This window comes from Amphibalanus amphitrite, unplaced genomic scaffold (genome assembly GCF_019059575.1).
Source record: "Amphibalanus amphitrite isolate SeventyFive unplaced genomic scaffold, NRLGWU_Aamphi_draft 001532F_arrow, whole genome shotgun sequence".
NCBI classification, from domain to species: domain Eukaryota; kingdom Metazoa; phylum Arthropoda; class Thecostraca; order Balanomorpha; family Balanidae; genus Amphibalanus; species Amphibalanus amphitrite.
The window spans coordinates 65,795-87,918 of NW_024883025.1; the positions used below are offsets into that span (position 1 = coordinate 65,795).

Here is a 22,124-nt window from a genome sequence, read left to right on the forward strand (position 1 = left end):
AACAAAATGGTTTGCTGCATCATTAACCCTCGCCCGCACATGGGGGGGGTGGTTGCCACCCCCCCCCCAGGCAGTCTTTCTGCTCTGCACTCAACATTTTTAGAGCTAGACGGCTGATTTTTCGTATAGCTGCTCGTCTATCCTTTCTTGATGTCCACTGAAAATTTCAAGTTTCTGTGATTTTTGGTTTCGGAGATATGACCTTGTTTTTCAGGTCATGTCATGACCCAAATGGCCAATTCTCAGCATCTTGCGTTTGCCATGGGCCTTGTGAGCTTTTGACACCCTGATTTCGGCCTTTTTTGCCAGTCTTACCTCCCACCTATCATGGAACATGTTGTTCGACGATGTACAGGGGTCAAGGTCAGGGTCAAGGTCAACCTAGGTCATCTAAGATAATTGCGTTTTAGGCAAGCTGAATTTACTTTTTGTGAAGTTTTTTGACTGCATTTTTGGTAAAAGCTTCTCAGATCATGATTTCATGTGATATGGACCCAAAAACAATCGGTGCACACATCAGTATACACACAGACACACACAGACATACAAACACATATAATTGACCTTGACCTAACTTGACCTGAAATGACCTCAGCAGCAAAATTCTGGTCGGATAGTGTGACAAAGAGGTTCTAGCTGGCTTGGCACCAGAAAACAGCATCGTCATCGGTATTTGATAAGCAGCGCACTTGATATCCAACGGTGACCCAAAACAGCAACATTTTTTAGTTTGACCTGACCTGGAAGGTCAATGACTGACCTGAGAAGGTAAAACTGGGTATCATTGGATTCGTCTCTTCCCAAAGAATCTTTTTGGTCTTTACTGCTAAGCTCTATCTCCAACAGGAACGAAATGGCGCGGGGGGGGTGGCAACCACCCCCCCCCCCCCATGTGCGTTCTAGGATGGGAAAATGGCATGTGCGGGCGAGGGTTAATGGTGATTGATGAATATCTTCTGTGTTATATTTTCAATTATACCGATGAAATTATCACGTTATACTTAGAACAGCGCATAGGAGAGGGAGGGATAGACGGGGAAAGAGATAGAGATAGAGACTAAAGAGAGAGAGAGAGAGAGAGAGAGAGAGAGAGAGAGAGAGAGAGAGAGAGGGAGAGGGAGATAGAGAGAGAGAGAGAGAGAGAGATAGAGAGAGAGAGAGAAAGAGATAGAGATAAAGAGAGAGAGAGAGAGAGAGAGAGAGAGAGAGAGAGAGAGAGAAAGAGAGAGAAAGAGGGAGAGATTTTCATGTTTGTATTGTCGTCCTCCCAATATCTACCCGAAAACCAGCTACAGCCGATGAAACGTGAGAAGTATACCTATATGTTTGAAAGTAATTGCAGTTTCGTTCGCATAAACGCAGGCCACGTCCATTTTTGTGGAAGGTATTCATTTTGAGCCTGCTAGTCAAAGGCTCTCACAATGTAGTTCTGCTTCAAAAACGGCTTTTACCGAGGAAAACACATCGATGACGGGAAGTTTAATGCAGTTGACTACTAAATCAGTGATTGATGGCCTAACTGGTGGGAGGACGGTGGGGTGGCCCAGTCAAACACAGCGATAACAACCGACATCTGAGCCACTCAACGTCCTCCGGCCACGACACGGTGGTAGGTTAGGGGGTCCGCTGACCTACAACACAGCTGGAGACAGCCGTGGGCTGAACATGTCGACTACTGGAAGGTGTTTTGTAAACGTAAAGTTGTAAACTGAGCTGTGCTTTGTGGGCTGCATTGTGGGCTTTGTGGGCTGTATAAGTTGAAAGCAGAGCTGCACTTTGTGATACTGGCTAATGGGCAGGGTCAGGTGCTGGATCGTGTCGGCTGCTGGACAGTGTCGGCTATTGGGTCATGTCAGCTGCTGGGCTGAGACGTGTACTGAGTCTGTGGAAGATGTTGGGCTGAGTTGCGTCGACTACTAGGTCAACACCAGCATGGCTGAGACGAACGGCTGCTGAGTTGATATATATCGTCTGGTGAGCTAAGATATGTCGTCTGCAACTGGTCAACAGGTGGCTGCTGGCGTCAGATGTCAGCGCCAAAGTACAAGGCCGCGGCCTCGCGTGTCGGCACCGACCGCAGCGCCGGTCAGCAGATCGCGTGCTGACCACCACCCCGCTCAGAAGCCTCGTTAGACGCGCTTGTGGCCGCCTCTAACCAATGGCAGACATCGAGACGGTCTGCGGCAAAAACCGGTGCACGCTTTGGCAGGAGTGGCTGCACTGTTTTTCGGTGATTGAATAATTGAATCCTCTTTATGGAGGGGGATGGGAAGTTATCTGCGAGTTCATATTTCAATTGAAAGCCCGATGCTCCAACAACCCAATTGCGTTATGTATTAACGGATGGGGTTAGCAATGTTTTATTTTTTTTTATTATTTTTTTTTGTGAGCTATTTTTGTACAGATATAGTTATGAAACTATCTCCGCTTGGTTTGACCAGCTTCGCATGCTACTGTTGCTGCATCCGTAAGCAGCTATACCTCTGATTTAGTCTGACATGAGACATCACTGCAAATGTAAGTTCGACATTACGTCACTTGGGACCATTTTGGCACTGAAAGCAACTACATAAACACTCTGTATCACTGAGTTCAGAAGTTATATGCACGATAGCAGCATATCATCGGCAGACCCCTAATAACGGTAAAGCTCACTAGTCCACTAAGGAAATGCACGTAACCGTCTGAAACTGCATTTTGCAGGAGACGAGTGCTGACTAGCAGGCTTAAGTACACCGTTCAACATGCACGGTCCACTCTCTGTATTCGGTGATGTCAGCCTTGTCAGGTCTGGGCTGATTGTGCCGCACCGCGGCGGTCAGGGTTCCGAACTCCCTGCCGACGCGCCGGCCGCATGCATCCGACCGAGTTCTTGCACCGTTGCTATGACAACAAATCAATAGTGGCTGAGCACGCTAAGAGCGCCGGGGTGGCCGGGTGCAGCTCTGCGGGCGGGCCGTCCGGGCGGCGCGTGCAACAGGCCGGCCGGGCGCGCACGTGCCGCCTATTCATCCTCATGAGGCGGGCAGGCTGCTGCCGATTGCGGCTGCGGCTCCAGCAGCTGTGACCGTAATGACGGCTCCGGCACCATTACCGTCCGAGCCCGCCCCCTTATACGGACGCATCGGAGGTGGGCCGGCCTGGGCCGTATCTCTTCTAACGGATTGGTGCAAACGTAGCAAAACAGTTGTGGAATAGGTACTTACGATTAGCCATTCAATTCCTCTCCTTTCTAAACCTCACTCCCTCTTCCTTTTATCCGCGCGCTTCCTCTGTTTTCGCTTTCTTTTGACGTGCCTGCCTTCCTCGTTCACATTACGAACTCACATTTCTTCCGGTCTTGGTCAAACCGCGTCGCTTCTCTGGCCTGGTTGGTATCATTATAGCACTGCCTGTCCCGACGGTGTCATTCTAGCACCGACTGTCCCGACGCGTCGGGACTGTCATTCTAGCACGGACTGTTCCGTCGCCTCGCCACGGAGTCACTACCATCTCACGAACTGTCCTGTCTGTGCCTCCCTGCGCTAAGTCTACTTGTGAAGTCACTAATGCGCTGATTGTCCCGTCTCTCTGTGAAGTCACTGCTGCAGTGCTTGTCCGTACTGAAGTCACTGCACCTCACTGACGCTGTCCTGTCGGTGTGTCACTGCGCTGATTGTTCCGTCGTCGGTATGGTGTTGTCACTGGTGACAGAGGCACCTTCATTTCGCCACGCGACACAAAGGGCCGCATGACTACAGGGACACCGATCTGCCTGCCCGTCACTCTACTGTCAACCGATTCTGTCACCTCATGCATCGAGCAAGAATCGCACGTTCGCACGCCGTCAGATCTGCATACCGAGTTTTTGTCTTTTTGCTTCACTGCTAATTTGCCATGTTGTAATATATGCCAGCTGTCTACACATCTCGTTTGAAATGTTTACAAAAAGTGACACAAACATGAATGTCTACAAGAAAATAGATTTTGATGTTTTCATGAAACATCAAACAAACTCAGATTAATCTATGCATAGTCACCAGACTTGAGTGGCGATAAGGCAGCCTCGCTACCCAGGAAAGGATTCATAGGAAGTTGCACTGTTGGTGGCAGGACAAACGTGGCATCATATGCAAAGCAGCAAGGATTGGCTACCGAGTGCTACGGTGAGATACGAGATATCGAGCTTTCTGATGTGTCTGTTCTAGTCTGTAAGCAATCCGTGTTGACAGAAACGGATTTATGGTATCAGCAGGTCAGTTGTAGTGTCAGTTGTAGCGCCGGGTTCGGGGCCGGGCTCGTTTACGGTTTAGTGACTGCTATTGGGCCAATATCCTCTGGGCGGTTTGGACAAGCCGTTCGCTGACACCACTATCCGGTGAGCGGGCTGACAGTCTGTTGGATCGGCCATAGCCTTTATCGCCGCTCCGATAAGCAGTTCAGGTGTGTGCCCCGATCAGTTGGTGGCCGCGGGGCGGGCTCACAGGTGCGACTCACAGGCCCTGGCCCCAGGTGTGCTGGGGGTGGCCGCCGCGCGTGTGTAGCCGCGGCCGGCGCCGACAGCACAGTGGCAGCGGCTGGCCACAGGTGGACGACTGCCCTCCCCCGCTCCGACCACAGCTGTCCAGCATAGAGGCCACGGCGAGCACAGCTTCCCAAATCCCAGCACAGAGACCGACCATTATAGCTGCCCTGCACAGAGACAACCGACCACAGCTGCCAACCACGGAGGTAACGGCCGACCACAGAAGCCGCGGGCGCCAGAGGCAGACGCCGACCCCTTCTGACCACCACGGAGGCAACGCCGTCTCATCTGCTCACCGCAGCTGCCTTTCATAGAAACAGTACCCGACTACACTCAGATCTGCCCACCAGAGGCAACGCCGACCAGTAGATGCCTGCACTAGAGACTGCATCGACCACAGCGACACCTTTTTTTTAAACCCCACATTTGTTCTCCGGTGAATTTCAGACAAGTTGGTTAGAGACCTTCAAAAAAGGTACAATCACTCGATTTTTCTCAAGTTTGTCTGTCTTGGCAGATAAAGCAATACCAGAACAGGCCTACGAACACACATATTTGATCAGGATCGGACGATTGGACACTTTTAAAAGGAGATCTTTCGTGCCTCCCGGAAATTCACGGGAGAGCAGATGTGGGGTTTAAAAAAAGGTGTGGACAGCTGCCCACCACAGAGGCAACGCCGACCACTCCTCCCCGGTACCGACTGCCCACCAGAGACAGCGCCGACCGACCAGCACAGAGGCAACGCCGACCCTGACCGTCCACCACAGAGGCAACGGCGACCACAGCTGCCTACCAGAGGCAACGCCGATACCCACCACAGAGCACATGGTGGCTAAATCTGCCCACCACAGAGAAAGCACCAGCCGGCGACCACAGCTGCCCAGTACAGAGGCAGTGGTAGCCACAGCTGTTCGACACAGAGCCAGCCTCAAAGCCCACGTGTGCGGAGTCGGTGCCATGCCCTTTTTTCGGGGGATTGGGTATTTTATATTTCTCGCGCTGTTTTTATTTTATGATTTTAGTGAGGATTAACGATTTCTCAAAACGAAGCAAATCCCTCGGCTGATGTTGAGAGAAATAACAAATTTGGTTCGTGTGAGATTGGCTGCAGGAGCTGAGCCCGGAAGGCGATTATTGAAGCGTTACCCACAGCAGCACATTTACTAGGCCCACTCACAAAACCAAAAAGGTTATTAGAGTAGGTAGTTGTAATGTTTAGGTGTAGATAGCATCTGGCGGCATTGGAATTGATTAGAACTCCAGATAAGCATTAGGTATACTTGAAAGAAGCTAATACCAGTGAGGTGCGTTAGTAGAGGAAACCGTGAGCAAAAGGGTTGCATAATGCAAAGAGAAGTGCAAAGGAGCATTTAAGCATCTATGTACATTAGGGGAGACCGGGGCAAAGCGGCCACGCGGGGCAGAGCGGCCACCCTTCGTTTTAGCCCAGCACAACTGGTCTCAGCTCCAGTTTATGGTTGCCAATTATACTTCTCTTCACGGTCGTTCGAATGAGCCAGACCGGAGTTTCCGACCCGTCGCCTTTTGTCCGTGACAGACGAAGAGGCAGATTTTCCCATGCACAGTTTATTCTTTTTATCCCAAAACTTCTACGCTATTCAAATGCTTTTTATGCCATGATAACTGTTTGGAACTTAATTTCAGTGTTCTCATTCCTGCAATGAGTGGTTATCGCATGTATCCTCTGCCAATTTTGATGCGTTTTGCCCCATTAATAACAGAGCTGGAAGATGTTTTGTCTCGTAATGTTAGGAGCGGCGCAAAGGGGACTGGGCATAGTGAACAGCTCCTGATTGATAATTCCATAAATTGCTTCCACTTGGACAACAAACGTTTTTGATATTGAAATGCATCGTCTTGCGTTCATCTCGGTCATTTTTCGGTTACATAAGTTACCCAAATAATGCAATTCAGTGGTTTTTGCATGAATGTTCTTTCATAGTTTACCTAAAGGTGAACGATGGCAAATTAAACATCCATTATCTTTAAAACCTTTTACCATCAAAAACTTCATTCTGCATGTGGCAACTATCCTGTATCTCATATTGGGGCAAGAAAATCGCCGCTGGCCGCTTTGCCCCGAGGTCTGGGGCAAAGTGACCAATATCCATAGTTTTAAAGTTTGTTAATATCTTCTATATGTGAACGCCCTTAGAAATGAAACAAAGTTGAAATAAAGGCTAATTTAATAGGGATCACATTGACATAGAAAGAATCTCTCTAAATTTATAAATCAAGCGTAGGCATCGTGAGAAACGTTAGGGTGGCCGATTTGCCCCGGTCTCCCCTACAATTTTTTACATCTTCATAACCGTTTGACAGCCCCTTTGGCATGCAATCAGAAACCTGTACTAAGAATGAAACAATTAAATGCATAATTTAAATATTATGTCCGAAAAATAGCTGTTGAGTGTTAGGTACATATTTTGTCCGACGCTCAGAATTTGAGCGATAACCACTAATCATGATGATGTGGAAAAAATATGAATGCAAAAATGTTTTGGTAGGCAGTTCAGAGTGACTTCGATCGAACCACGCCAGGCGCCATGGGTAAAATGAGCATTTCCCTCCGCATTTTAGCCCATCCGTTATAGGTCATTTGTGTTAATATGCCGTGGCCGGAGCGAGGCGGGGTCGGGATGAGACCTACAATCGAGTGAGGCGGGTGAGGCTGGATTGAAGTGAAATGTGGCTGGAGTGAGGCGTAGTGTGGCTGGAATGAGGCGGAGTGTGGCTGGAGGGAGAGTGAGCCCGATCGAGTGTGGGCATGGTAGGGCTGGAGGCGGAGTGTGGATGGAGGCAGAATGAGGAGGAGTGTGATCTGATCGAATGAGGCAGTGTGCAGTGACAGAATCGGGTGGAGTGCTCTAGGAGTGTCGAGTGTAGCTCGAGTGGGGCGGAGTGGGACCGGAGGCGGAGTGTGACCCTGGTGGGGTCGAGTGTCACCAGAGGCGGAGTGTGGCCGGCGAGTGGGGCGGAGTGTGACCGGAGGCGGAGTGTGACCCTGGTGGGCGGAGTGTGACCCTGGTGGGGAGGAGTGTGGCCCGAGTGGGGCGGAGTGAGACCGGAGGCGGAGTGTAGCCCGAGTGGGGCGGAGTGGGGCGGCCACCCGGCTGACCGGTGCGGGGCTCCACCGTGTAATCAGTGCGGCAGACGACACCCGCGGCCGACGGTGGACGACACCCGCCGACGACACCCCGATCGATGACACGACGCCGCTGCAGGTGCGCCGCCGCCCCAGCGGCATCTATCGGCCGCGACACCAACCACGCACAGCACTCCTCGCAGGGGAGGGTCGGTACCCCTACAGACCCTGCCAGTACCCCTGGTACAGCCGCTATAACCCCACAGTCGTGTCAGGTCATCTCCATGCTGCCGCAGTCCCGTCCTTTGCACGACCGGCTCTGATTTTGTCACCAGACGGGCGCCTGTCGGCTGTCACTGTGCACGTGGTGCGGTCCCCGAAACTCGCTCCGGGGGGAGGGGGGATGGGTAACGGCATAGTTTGGGAGCCTGCCATACTGGTCTGGCACCTATGAAGCCACGACGTCACCTGTCTCGTGGTCGCCGAGTCTCTATGCAAGTGTCTCACCAGGTCGTCACGCACTGTATGCATATTTCGTAGAAAGCGCGTCCTTTGGGACATGTCAGTAGCAAATCAAATTGGACCGGAAGTATAATAACGAACACATTTTGAGTCTTCAATTAATTAAAACTAATAAAGTCTGCATTGATATGCTGATGTGTTTGAATATATGTTAACGCTTCTGATGGTTGCAATGTAAACGAAATCCCGCGCCTGTAGGTAAAATGGCGTGCCAAATACCTACTAAACATGCCATTCGGGTTCTAATAGTGGGGATAATGGTGGTTAGAAGTATCCTCCTTTGTTCCTCATTGATATGTCATGCAGCTGTTTTCGTACACCAATGTTTTCCCAGTGACCAGAGCTCCAGTTAGGTATGCGCAGCTCCATGAGGGGTTTGTTTGGGTTCATGCATTATACAGCATGCACGAGCCCGGGTGCTGGGTATGCTGAATAATATAACGTTTCATTGTGCCTGGACAGTACAGGAAGGTGGATACCCAAATGAGTTATCCAATGACGTCATATGGCCGCTCTGTGACATGCTTTCGTCAAAAGATAACTCGAGCTTGATGTTTTTGTCCCACTGCTTTTTTAATGCGCACTTTAACAATATTTTATCATCCCAATAAAATGCTTACTCTGTTGTGCATTTTCTGCAATATGTAGTCAGTTTGCTTCTTTGGAAGCGAGTTTGATGCACAATTCACAAATGATATCATTTCTTTTCACTTACTAGCGTGTTCGTAAATCGTAGTCTGTCCACGGGAGCCAGGTCGGGATGCTGCCAGTCGTGAGGTCGCGGCTCGTTGGTGGAATCGAGTCGGTGGCGTGTGCGCTTTGCATGCTGCCTGTTGGCGATCGACCTTATCTGGCGAACCAAATAATGCATGCCAGCTGCCACCACTCAGCCCAGACGAGCGGTGATGGCCTCTAACGTCCAGCCTTGCCATCCAACCCATCTTGACCCATCGCAGCGCCACCGTTCGGCCTATTCCAACCCTTCTTAGCCTCGCCGTTCGATTCACTTTTATTCCTCCAAGACCACATTTGACAAATTTTCACCTCCCTCATCCAAGCCGTAAGATCCATTTTGACCCTCCTAGCCCCGCCACCCGGTTCGCTTTGCCATCCCCCTCCCCTCCCCCGCAGTCCTACCTTGCAGTCTGTGTTGACTCAACGCAGTCCCGCCCTCCAGTCTGTGCTGACCCCCTCCCCGCAGTCCCGCCCACCAGTCTGTGCTGCCCCCCTCCCCGCAGTCTCGCCCGCCAGACTGTGCACTGACCCCCTCCCGCAGCCCCGCCCTCCAGACTGTGCTGACCCCTTACTGCAGTGCCGCCCACCAGACTGTGCTGGCCCCCTCCCGCAGTCCCACCTGACAGTCTCTCTGGCTGCCCTCCCCGCAGCTTCACCCACCAGTCTGCCCTGACTGACGGCCCCACAGTTCCCTCTCAGTCTGCTCTGACTGCTGACCCCGCGCTGTCACGCCCTCCAGCCTGTGCTGACCTTTCCCGGTAACGGCACAGCTGGCCGATTCGTTATCGATTTTACAGACTGAAATGTGGTTGTGGCTGTTGCTGAGGTGAAAATCTTTTTCAAGCTATGCGTGCGACATTGAAAAAGTAATACGCTTGAACAGTTTGTCATTACCGTCAAATAATTTGAATAATTATTTATCATATCATATACATAGCGAAATATTTTCGTAGGATATAATGTCGTACAGCAGTAAAGAGTTACTTCACTATATGTGTTATAGAGCAGAAATTTCAATAGCTGTTTATACATAAGATTTATGTAGCGCGAGTATACTCACGTGTAGATATTCGCCAGTAAGCTTTCGTGCTCCTAATCATATTGCATAAAGGGCCTGACCCCGGCCGTGTTTCTAAGCCATGACAAGCTAAGAATATCTCCGGCTTATGGTAAATTAGTTTAACGGTGTACTAGCCTCGCGTGTTTCATTTGCAGCCGGCGTCGTTTTCCCATGTCTAATGTCTCCCCTGTTCTGTGGTGCTCGTTTCCTCGGCAGCACAGTGCCGAGTCGCTGGCCGGACGACCTCCAAACAGCCAGCTGACGACAGGATACGAGGAACGGAGCATTCTGCCGGCTAGCAATTACCCTAACGTGTATTTCACTGTCATTCTATTAAGGCCTTCATTAAACACGGAACTTCAGGGAAGTGGATTGTAATAGATTTGAGAACTCCAGGGTACGGTCGGTTCGTGTCGAAATGTTTGCGGCCAGGTGCTTGCTACAAAAACAGAGGATATTTATCGCCTATCAAACCCAATACACCATTAACAAATGCGAGTGGAGGTATTTTCGCACGTTTAATCACTCAAAAAGCAGCAATTTTAATCCTACGTGTGCACAACAATCACTAATTTCGTTCACCAATTAAAAAAAAAAATATCTAAGCCTTCTTTAAAGACCCGTGAAATGCATAGAAGTCAATGGCACATTATGAAAGATTCCGAGGCGGCCGGCGGGGCGGGTAGCCGGGACCTGCAAAAAAACGGCACACAACCATAATAATGCGTGGCGGGGCTCGCGCGCGACTCGTGTTGCCGTTATCTGTCCGACAGCGGGCTGACAATGCCCAGACAGGCGCGCGTCGTCGGTGTCGGCAGACACATGCACGACATGCGACCATCTGATAGCGCCGCGCCGCATCAGTCGACCACACGGGAACGACAGAGCGGCGCTCATATGGCACAGGAAATGACGTGTGATATTTCCAGGTAGTGTTGTGTTTTGCGCGAGGTATGGCGATTTTTTATCTTAAGTCCTGTTCATCTCTTCTCATCTGTAACAGTTGTTTCTGGGTGTCTACTTCTTTGTGGCCACTAATTCGTTCATGTCTGCAATGTCAGATAAGAAATGAAAATGTTCATAACAGGTAAGGTAAATAAAGGTGTTGTTTTTTAGTCACTTTTTCCCAGGAAATTAGCTATGTATGGTTGCTTTTCGGATTATTCTCTGAGATAATAATATCTAACTCTAAGTTCATATACTTCGGATGATGTTGCTCACCCTTGGTCACTGGACAAAACAAAAACAATTACATATTATATGTTATTGTTTTTATTTTGTCCAGTGACCAGTGGTGAGCAGCAGCATCCGAAATATATGAACTTCTGAGTTAGATTATTATCCCAGAGAATAATCCGAAAAGTAACCATGCATAGTAAATAAATGTGTCAAGAAGTGCACAAATTGTGTGATGAGGTTGATAAGACTGATTTTCTTTTCACTGCGATAGCGTAGCGAACGCATACCATGTGGTCCACTTATGCATGCCCTCCGCAGCTGCAGCCACCGCCGAAGCCGATGAGAGAGGAACGATCAGTGGCGCTCAGTAACGTTCAATAACGGTCAGTGACAGCCAGTAACGGTCAATAATCGGTCAGTAACGGTCAGTCTGACCCGGTCAGTGACTGTCAGAAAAGGTTAGTGATGGTCAGTGACGGTCAGTGACGGTCAGTGACGGTCAGTGACGGTCAGTGACTGCCGGTAACCGGGCTGAAGACTGCTAGCCGTTTTCGTCAGGAACGGTCGATGCCGAAGCCGGCTGAAGGAGATAATCCTGAAGAAGCCCGCCCAGCCCACCGAAGAGCTGTCTGCGAATACGTACTTCGGTCTTCGACACAAGAATTTGGTGTCGATGCACGGCTAAAGTGATCGGAGAGGCCATGTTATTCATGCGGTAGTTAGTGTCAGTGGCCTTGTTCATTGTTAGGTATTTTTAGTCACGTTTATGGATGTCGTCGTTTTTCACTTACTAAGCCATTAGCCTGGCATCCCTTTGATAAGATATATGCCAGAGACGAGCAGAATGTATAAGACTTTAAAACTTCGCTATGACAAACAGCTTGCATCATGGATCCTACAAGAAACTACATCAGAGTAAGATTTCACAGCTCTGGTTGACTCGTGTGTCAGCGTGGAATGAAAATGGATGGATCCTCAGAGGAGTTCATTAGAGCTATTAGTAAGTCAGCTCAGAGGCTTTGAAAATCTGCATAGTATATTAATCGTTTCGGTCGGATGCAAGTTAGAACGAAAATCTCATTAATGCCAATACAGTTTAAAGTTATAACCAATAAAGGCATTAGCCGAGTTTGGGACGCTGCTGGTCTGCCAATAACGAGACGAGCTGTCAGCAGAAAATGTTCCAATTCGACCCACCGCAGGACGCTTATCATTTGTGACAGAGGATGGGTAGCGTATCTGAGCCCATATCCGGCGATTCCTCACGGCCTGCAGTGTGCCGTGTGCGGCAGGGCGGAGAGAGAATGACGTGGTATGGAAGGATCAGCGCTCCAGCTGGCCGGTCGACTTGTGACCCTGACGACTCAGAGCCGTGGCTGGCCGCCAGCCAGCCGAGTGACGTCACAGTCACATTCGGCTGGCCGGCGTGAGCCGGGACCAGCTGCAGCCGGCCAGTCTTATATCGAGAACTTCAGCTATCCTGCTATCAATCGCTGCAGCCAGCCAGTCTTATAACAGGGCTACAGCTGACCTTGAAGGCACCAACTAGAGGCCTGATCAAAAGCTGATATCAAGGTCGTGTGTCAGAAGCTGCTGCCCGCAGGCCTGGATCAGATGATGCAGTTATTTGGTCTGCATCAACAGCTGCAGTCTGTCGTACATACATCGGAAACTGTTGCCAGCCTGTATCAAAAGTCGTAGCTGGCCATGTATCAGGAGTTACATCAGGAGACGCAGCTGGCCTGTGTCAGGAGCTGCAGCCAGCCTTCATCAGGAGAAGCAGCCAGCCTGCACCAGAAGCTGTGGCCGCAGCCGTGTATCACTGGCTGCAGCCAGCCGGCCGATCGGCTGTACTATCAGCGCTCCCCAGCCGTGCCGACGGACGCGTCCCCCGACCACCGGTCTTGCTGTCTGCCCGGTCGGTGCAGAGAGCGCCGAGCGCTGCTGACTGCTGCTGCAGGCACTGCCGACGCGCGGGAGACTGCCAAAAGACAGCCACGCTTCGATGGTCAACGAATCTTGACCAATGTTCTGCCCGATGTAGTCACACTTGACATGCGGGTATATATTCAGCCTGGTACTGGCTATATTTAGGGTTCCTATGCGTAATCTTATGCACTTTCAGTCAGAGTGTATTTCATTATTTCGAGCCCAGGTATACGTTTTTATGAGTCTGTTGTGCATGTAGACTTGTTCCATCAAGTCTTTCTTAAATCTCCGAACATACGACCTTATTTGGAGAAAAGTGTTTAACGTGACACGGTCCATCCAGCGTATGACCTCATCTGATGACATTGCGGCGCGACCCCTGTGACCGACCGATTCCTTCCAGTTCATTGAGATGAACTCAATCGGGTGGATCTGGACGTTATTCCATCTGTCAAGTTTTACTTCAGGTCATCTGGTTCGGTCCCTATTTCATTTCGTATATCTCCCTCTTCCTCCTCTTCTTCCTCTATCTCTCTCCCTCCCTCTCTCTCTCTCTCTCTCTTTCTCCCCTCTCTCTCTATCTCTCTCTCTCTCTATCTCTCTCTCTCTCTCTCTCTCTCTCTCTCTCTCTCTCTCTCTCTCTCTCTCTCTCTCTCTCTCTCTCTCTCTCTCTCTCTCTCTCTCTCTCTCTCTCTCTCTCTCTCTCTCTCTCTCTCTCTCTCTCTCTCTCTCTCTCTCGCTCTCGTTCCCTCTACGCTTCTCGTTACGCTGTTCCTCTATCTTACATCATTTTCTGAGGATTCCCTCTCTATTCAGCCGTCACACCAGTTCCCCACTCTCGCTCTGCGCCATTTCCGTCCCGACCCCTCGACCTTCCCGGCCGAATCTGCCCCTCTCCCCGCGGCGGGTGCGCATGTATCCTGTCTCCCCGCCGTGCCGCAGCGGTACGCAGCCAGTCCGCCTCTCCTATCAGAAGAGGCGTCACGCGGCCCATCTCTTCGTCAGAGTGGTAGACTCTATTGGTCTATTGGTATCCGTGTCAGAATAAGACAATGCTCACACCAGCTCGACGAACGAACCATTTGCAGGGAGTATTTACAACAGTCTCCCGTTCAATGTAAGTTTCATCGGCATTTGCAGCAGCTCTCTGCCAATAGATGGCTGTCAGTTAGTATTCTAGCCGGTAGGAGGCCTCCTTGCCGGTTCGGTATAGCTTCCAGGACCGACAGGACAGTTGTCTGGGAGAGTGCGGCAGTCAGTTTGTATACGGGCCCGAGAAGCACATTGCTTGGCCAGCACGGCAGCTCTCTGAGCAGTACGGTTGTCAGTTTGTCTCTGGACCGTTACGGTAGCCCTCTGGTCTGTCTTTGAGCCAGTGTGGCAGCTCACCGGGTGACGGTCCGCGGGTGCAGCAGCCTCCTTAGCCAGCTCTGCAGCCGGTCTGCCTCCCCGCCAGTGGCAGCTCGCCGTGGCCGCCGGTGTAGCAGTCTCTCCTTAGCCAGCTCGGCAGCCGGTCTGCCTCCCCGCCAGTGGCAGCTCGCAGGGTGCCGGTGCGGCAGTCTCTCCTTAGCCAGGTCTGTCTTCCTGCCGATGCAGTAGCTCGCCGCGGCCGCCGGTGCGGCCGGTGCAGCCATCCATCCGTCTCCCTCTGGTCGTGGTCGTGTCACATCTGGTCGATAGCCCGCGGCCGTCATTAGCTGTAATTAAGGCGCCAGCCCGGCGGCCGCTGTGGTCGACGACGTCGGCGTCGCCCGGTGAACAGGGGTCAACGCGAGGAGGTCACCCACTGACCCGTCAGAGATGCGGGCGAGGGGTACGTGCGGACAGACTCCCACCAGCCGTCTGTGGGTGTCCCACCGTGTCCCGCCAGCTGTCTGTGGACAGTGTCCCACCAGCCGTCTGCGGACAGTGTCCCGCTAGCCGTCTGTGGCTAGTGCCCCACCAGCTGTCTGTGGGTGTCCCACCGTCCCCCACCAGCCGTCTGTGGCTAGTGTCCCAGCGGCTGTCTGTGGGTGTCCCACCGTGTCCCACCAGCCGTCTGTGGACAGTGTCCCACCAGCCGTCTGTGGCTGCCCCACCAGCCGTCTGTGGGCGTCCCACCAGACGTCTGAGGCTAGTGCCCCACCAGCCGTCTGTGGGCGTCCCACCAGACGTCTGAGGCTAGTGTCCCACCAGCCGTCTGTGGGTGTCCCACCGTGTCCCACCAGCCGTCTATGGACAGTGTCCCACCAGCCGTCTGTGGCTAGTGCCCTATCAGCTGTCTGTGGAGTGTGGGTATCCCACCGTGTCCCGCCAGCCGTCTGTGGGTGTCCCACCGTGTCCCACCAGCCGTCTATGGACAGTGTCCCCCCAGCCGTCTGGGGACCGCGTCCCACAAGCCGCGCTATAGTGGCCCGCCGTCTGAATGCCGTGATCGGCGGCCCGGCTGGCCGCGGTCGTGCCGACTTTGCAGCACGATATATCAGCTGGGAGGAGGCGGCCGGCCGGTGTCGCGGCCAGCGGGCGTGTCATCGTCATGCTGCGGGCCGCAGTCGCTGCCAAACGGACCCGACCCGGCCGCGGGAGGGAGAGGTCACCACTGCTCTGCCACCCGAGTCGCCGCGCCCGAACGGCGGCGGCTAGATCCCGGGAGATTGGCGAGGAAATGTAGCAACAGTGAGGCAAAGTGGTCCGGGGATTTGAGGATTCAGGAACGAACAGACGATTTATGTGCTAGTTCTTGCCAGGCTTGGTGCTGTTTGGTTGTGTAGGAAAAACAGATGAAGGTGCCGCTATTGCAGCTAATTAACGACTTTTCGGGTGAGTACCTGAAGGGGAGCCAGCCTGTTCGCTAATGAAAATGAAGACGCCAGGCCAGCTTCAAACGTTCTTAATTTAATAGCATTCTCAAGAGTATTGGGGGAGTGCATGCTTATCAAGTAATATAGTGCGAGCGCCGCGCAAAGTCCCACGTCGGCAATCAACATGACAAAATTTCCTTCCCAAATATTGCTGAGTAAGATTACCTTCTGCTGCTGAGATAGTACTACCTTTGAGTAAGATACCTAGTGTCAGCCGATGCGATATGTGGCTTCTGTGTGGACTGGGCCGATATGGTGACCTGTATGCTGTAAAGCCGATACTGTGACCTGTAAAGTGTAATTCTCTATGTAGTATAGTGTCGACCGATACCGTGACCTCTGTGCGGTGCCGCCTAATACCGTGGCCTCTGTGTAGTGTAGTGCCGATATACGATGACCTCTGTGTAGTGTGGATACCGTGGCCTCTGTGTAGTGTAGTGCCGATATACGATGACCTGTGTGTAGTGGATACGGTGACCTCTGTGTAGTGAAGTGCTGATACGGTGACCTCTGTGTAGTGAAGTGCTGATACGCGGTGACCTCTGTGTAGTATGGTGCCGATACGGTGACTTCTGTGTAGTATGGTGCCGATACGGTGACCTCTTTGTACTCCTAGTGCCGATACAGTGACCTCTGTGTGGTGCCGCCCGATACCGCGGCCTCAGTGTGGACGGACCGGCCGCGGCGCGGCGGATCGATGACCCGTCGGCGGCGTCCGATGAGGCCGAGCCGGTGAGCCCGTGGCGTGCCGATCGCTCGTCAACATCCCGCCGGGCAGCTCAACACGGCCCCGCTGCCCCCACCCGAGACGCTCCGCGCAGAGCTGCCCCCCACCGCCGACCGGCGCACAGCGAGGTCAGCCGCGGCGACAGACAACCTCAACTCGGCGCGGCCGACGCTATCGACCGGTTTCCGCCCACATAATGCAGGGCTCCGTCCACCGCCCAACAACAGTCCGCGGTCCATGGCTCAACCACAGTCCAGCGCCTGGGTCTACATACCAACTGTCCAGCCCACAGCTCGCCCTAATATCCGCACGGCCGGCGCCAACAGTCCCGGTTAGCGCCTCGCCCCACATTTCTGACGGATGGCGCAGATAACGTTGAATTCGAAGTCAGTTTCCCAAAGACGGCCACACCGATCTGACTCATCTTCCGGAACGGAGAGCGGTGCAAAAGACTTCCCAGCCTGGCACTGGTGCCGCCCTGAGGAAAGGAACCGGCCGACCGGTCGACCATTCCCTCATTATGTATTCAACAAATTAAATATTGATAATCGAGCAGGGACTCCATAAGGTCCAAGGCATGCATTGCATGCATCGCGGTCCATACGCATCCTAATGAATTAGGACCATGATACGAGTAATACCAGGCCACTGCAGAATAAAAATTAGAAGGGTTTATAAATTATGTTCAGCCGACATATTTTCGTCGTACTTAAATTATAATAACACTAACACCATTGCTAACACCTGCTTTCGTTCTGCTTCTCGAACCTTTTTGAGGCAAGTATTCCAAGTGCCGCAAGTGCTATTATAGCCAAATTTGCGCGTTTTTCATCCTCTTGTGCCCCAATGAAAAGACCACCGATACCTAATATCTAATGCGTGACGCTAACCCCCCCCCCCCCTCTAGCATCCCCCATTTCCGCATTACTGAGCGCGCGCTACGTGGTCAGTAATGAACCTGGAATTAGCCCAATGGTAAACAAGACTGATTTGGCCCAAATCACGCGGGCCTATTTGTTTTTCACTTAGCCCGGGGAGCAGCCCGGTCGGCCCCCTGGTGACGGTAGGGGAGGAGGAGGGGGAGACCTGGCAGCAGCGTGCCCTGAGACAGCGAGGTGCGGGGAACTGCCCAGGCTCGAGTGACACTGCGCGGTTGGTGGTCCCTGGTCTGAGGTGACGCTGTCGGTTGGTGGTCCCTGGTCTGAGGTGACGCTGTCGGTAGGCGGTCCGAAGTTCCCGGTGACACAGAGACGGTTGGTGGTCCGTAACTCATGGTGTCGGGCGTCGGTGTTCTCAGTCCGTAAAGTCGGTGATGTAATAAAAGCTTTGGAGATATAGATGTGGAAATATGATGAAGAGGCTGCGTTAAAATGAGACTTTATGCTTCATCATTATGTAAATGTATGCCAGATAATCAAACCATTACTGAAAGTAACCCGCAACGAACATCACTCATCAGATCTCCCTACTGAATCACTCAATAGAAGGCATTGTTTTACAAAATTGACAACACGTCAAAAATATTTTTGGTCGGTGCTTCTGCCCAGTGCCCACATATCAGAGCGCCTCATCAGTCAATTCATCTGACGCCAAATATCAACTAGTGATTATAAGCAAAATTTCAAACATGAAACATCAAAAGCACCTGCACGCAAATACTAAACCAATCCTATTTCAATAAGCATACCTATTCGAGAGAACCTGTTCGGTGAATGCGTCAAAAATTAGCATTAAACAATTTCATTGCGATTAGTAGGTACGTTGAGTTTCCCGTCGTCTATTGCTCTACAAATGTTGTCTTTCTGTTTCACATCACATGGCGAATCTAGTATCAACTAAGTTCTGATTAAATATACAGTCCTTGGAGCGGCCGTGGCGGCTCTGCTGGGCCCCGGAGGCCGTCCTGCGCCAGCGGAGGGCCGCGCTCCGCCGGCTGCCAGTGTTTGCTGCCTGACTACACTGTTTATCCTGTGCTGACAGAGCACGTCTCCGAGAGCAGAGCTCTTCCCCCTGCCTCAACCATCCCTTCCTCCTCATCTCCTCTCTCTCTCTCTCTCTCGCTCTCTCTCCCCCTCTCTCTCTCTCTCTCTCTCTTTCCATCTCTCTCTTTCTCTCTCTCTCTCTTTCTTTCTCTTTCCATCTCTCTCTCTCTCTCTCTCTCTCTCTCTCTCTCTCTCTCTCTCTCTCTCTCTCTCTCTCTCTCTCTCTCTCTCTCTCTCTCTCTCTCTCTATCTCTCTCTCTTTCTCTCTCTCTCTCTTCCTCCATCCCTCTTCTTTTCTTGATGTCCATTGTTTCCTTAAAAAATTTTAAGCTTGTCTAGTATTTAATTATATAGTAAATCAATTAGAATATTTGCCTTAGCAATGGTTTGAGAGGTTGAAAAATGGCGTGTAAGCCTGGCTTGTAAGCTTGCAATGCCTAAATTGACGGGTGAATACCACTTCTGCACGGACGGAATAAGAAATGTTATGTAACCTACGTAAACAGGCATTGCCAGCAGACTGCGATCAGCAATGGATTAATTACAGAAGAGCTGCTGCTTTCGGATGTGCCTCCACTTAGCGAAGTGGGAGCCGCGGAAAAGCGCCAGCGCCCACAGCATTGTACTCACCCGAGAGTGGTCATTGTGACGATCGTGTACCAGAAGGACGCCGGAATGGACGTGAACGTCGAGCCCTTCACCTTCTTCTCGGCGTAGAACATGACGGTGGCGAAAATGATGATGGCCATGGCGAGCGAGAACACCAGGAAACCCAGCTCCTTGGCGCACGACTTGAGCGTGTAGCCGAGGATGCGTAGCCCCTGGGAATGACGCGAGAATTTGAAGATCCGACAGACGCGGAACACCCGGAGCGTGACGAACGCGCCCGACACGTCGTCGTTATCGGTGATGCCCAGTCCGATGTAGTAGGGCAGGATGGCCACCACGTCAATGATGCTCATCACGCTGCGCACGAACTTGCAGCGGTCGGGCGCGGCGAACAGTCGCAGCAGGTACTCGGCCGTGAAGATCATCACGCACGCCGTGTCCAGGCAGAAGAAAATCACCTCGTACCGCTCACCGCACGGCAGCACCTCGTTCTTACCCGGCAGTTTGCCGCACTCGACTGTCTCCACTACGTTGGCCAACACAGATACGGCGATAAAGAATCCGGTCACATAATAAAACACGAGCGCCGCAGTAGACGTGTGAGGGTTCTCGAACGCCCGCCACATCTTTTCGCGCAAATTGGTGAGTTTGATGAGGTTACCGTCCCCGTTCTCCGACATTTTGTCGTCTAGGAGACGCTCAGCATTCTCGCGCTTCCTGTCACGGTAGTCCTCGTAACAGCAGTCGCCGATGACGTCTGGAATAATGCCAAAGAACGAGAGCTCCTCGTCGTAGCTCGTGAGACACTCGTGTTTCGGGTAGTGTAGCTTCCCGGTGCGGTAATAGTTGAGGATGTGCCGGAAGATGTCCGGATCCCGGTCGAAAAAGTACTCCTTCGTGTCTTCATCGTAGAAGAAGTCTCGCTCGTTTGATCCGAGCAGCGTGTCGGGGTATTTCTCGACCGTGTTGCGCCACGTCTCGAACTTTCTGCCAGACACGTTGATGACCAGCTTCTCGTCGTCCGCGCGCCGCTTGTCTTTGGGGATGGGCGGCGCTGGCAGCGGGTTGTTGGCAATCGGCACCCATCCGATGGCCGCTGCCCGAGCGAACGGTAGCCACGCTGCCACGGACGCCATCGCGCTGCGTCGTCACCGGTCACCGACGTGTCACTACGCACTCGACCTACATGCTCGTCGGACGGCCGGGACCACACGCCACCCGCAGCGCACTCCGCCGCCCTGACGCGCCCGTCGGCTACTGAGCACCACCGACGTCACGGCGCCGTCGGCTGCGCCGCGCCGCGTCGGCGTCGACGTCGGCGGCCGGCCGTGGCGGCGCACCAGCTCGCCGGCCGCGATTGATTGGCGCCACTGCAGTGCCGTATTTGCCCATGTCTCGAGCGGCTATGGCGCCTGGCGGCGGCCGCCGATCCCGCGGCTGCAGGTGGCGCTCTCGGCTGCCTCTGTGCGTGCTCTGACCGGACGCGGTCCGGTGACGAATCTGGCGGCCGGCCCGCACATCCGTACCGCAGCGCGCGCAGGTGCCACGAGCGGCACCGCGGCAACTAAAAATAGCCGGCCGGCCGCCCATCACGGACACCGGCCACGGCCACCCGCGGCACGTCGGCACTGGCAACGCCAAACATTTGCGCCTTCTAGGCACCTGCCTGTATTTGTTTATGGTGCAGGTGGCGACTGCGGCGGCGGCGACGGCTCAGCCTCGGCGCATTTTCGGCTGCCGGAGAGGCGGTCTCAAACAGGTGGCCAGTCCCACGCGGGTGGCTGGACAGGGACGGCACTCGCTGCTCGGCGCTCGGTGTCCGGCCGCCGCGGCACCACCGGCACAGGGTCAGCCTTGATGGCCGCGCGCTCCGCGTGCCGGTCACGCTCCGGACCGTCACTGAGCCGGCCAGCTCACAGCCAGGGACCGCCGCCGGAGCCGGGCCGCGTGACCGCGGTACGCCGGGTGAAGCCAGGGCTGTGGCAGGGGAGCAGTTCCGGCGGTCCCGCACTACTGGCTGGTGCAGCGCTGTGCCAGGTATGCTGTCGGATGGCGCGGCGGGTCGGTTCTCCTTCACCGAGCGACTGACGTTATGGAACGGTGAATATATGACCTACCATAACGTCATAAAGACGTCATTTGTGGCCGACGTCATGCCAGCAGTTTGGTTTTGCCATAGATAGCTAACTGCACGTCGATGCTGACAGCATCTTGACATCAGGTAATATTTACATTTTTACTTCAGAGGGAGTGTGTATCGGATGGTTCAGCTTTCTCTCATGCTTCTAGCAGATACTTGGCCTGCTTTTCTTTCCCTTTTCATCCTCTATTTTTTATGCTTTGTGCACCAAGTCGAATCAATAAGTTGCGCCGCTGTCTACATATAAGGCAGGGCCCCGACAGCACCAAACAGCCGTGAATACAATAGCCGTTTTCACGACGGCCATCTGGTACACATTTGGTACACATCTGGTGCAGATCAGGTGCAGATTTGGTCAAATCAGGTTCAGTGCGTCTCTTAGTAGCTATCAGCTAGAATTGCACTAACTGCTTATATGCCTGCTTTGTCATATTATCAGAGAGCATCATCGATTAAAACACTGGAATAAATTCATAAAATAAAGATATTTGCTGTAAAAGAGATTAGGTGCAGATTTGGTCAAATCAGGTGCCCTCGCCGGAAAGCCCGTCGTGAAAACGGCTAATATAGGTCTTATGGAGCGAGCGTTTCGTATCCGTTCATGGGATGGCGCAGCGTTAGTAGGAGTCCAGCCTTTCGTCAAACGTTCTGAGCGTCCTTCGATAGCTGTGTGACCCGGTCATACGTCCGTAGCTCAAATGTTTTTTGCGAAGTGAACTTACTACCCAGGAGGCTTTGCCACGCTCCTTTGAGGTAATCGTGTGCTGATAGTGCCCCTCGGTAGCTCA

General features: G+C 52.6%; 1 protein-coding gene across 1 annotated transcript in view; it reads right to left on the reverse strand.

Moving 5' to 3' along the window:
- Window positions 1-20,455, reverse strand: part of LOC122373666 (potassium voltage-gated channel protein Shal-like) — a 56,053-nt gene extending 35,598 nt beyond the window's left edge. The window contains exon 1 of the mRNA XM_043351956.1: window positions 19,218-20,455. Coding sequence (XP_043207891.1) covers window positions 19,218-20,332 — 1,115 coding nt within the window. The 5' untranslated portion in view covers window positions 20,333-20,455. The remainder of the gene's footprint in view (window positions 1-19,217) is intronic.
- Window positions 20,456-22,124: the final 1,669 nt, after the last annotated feature.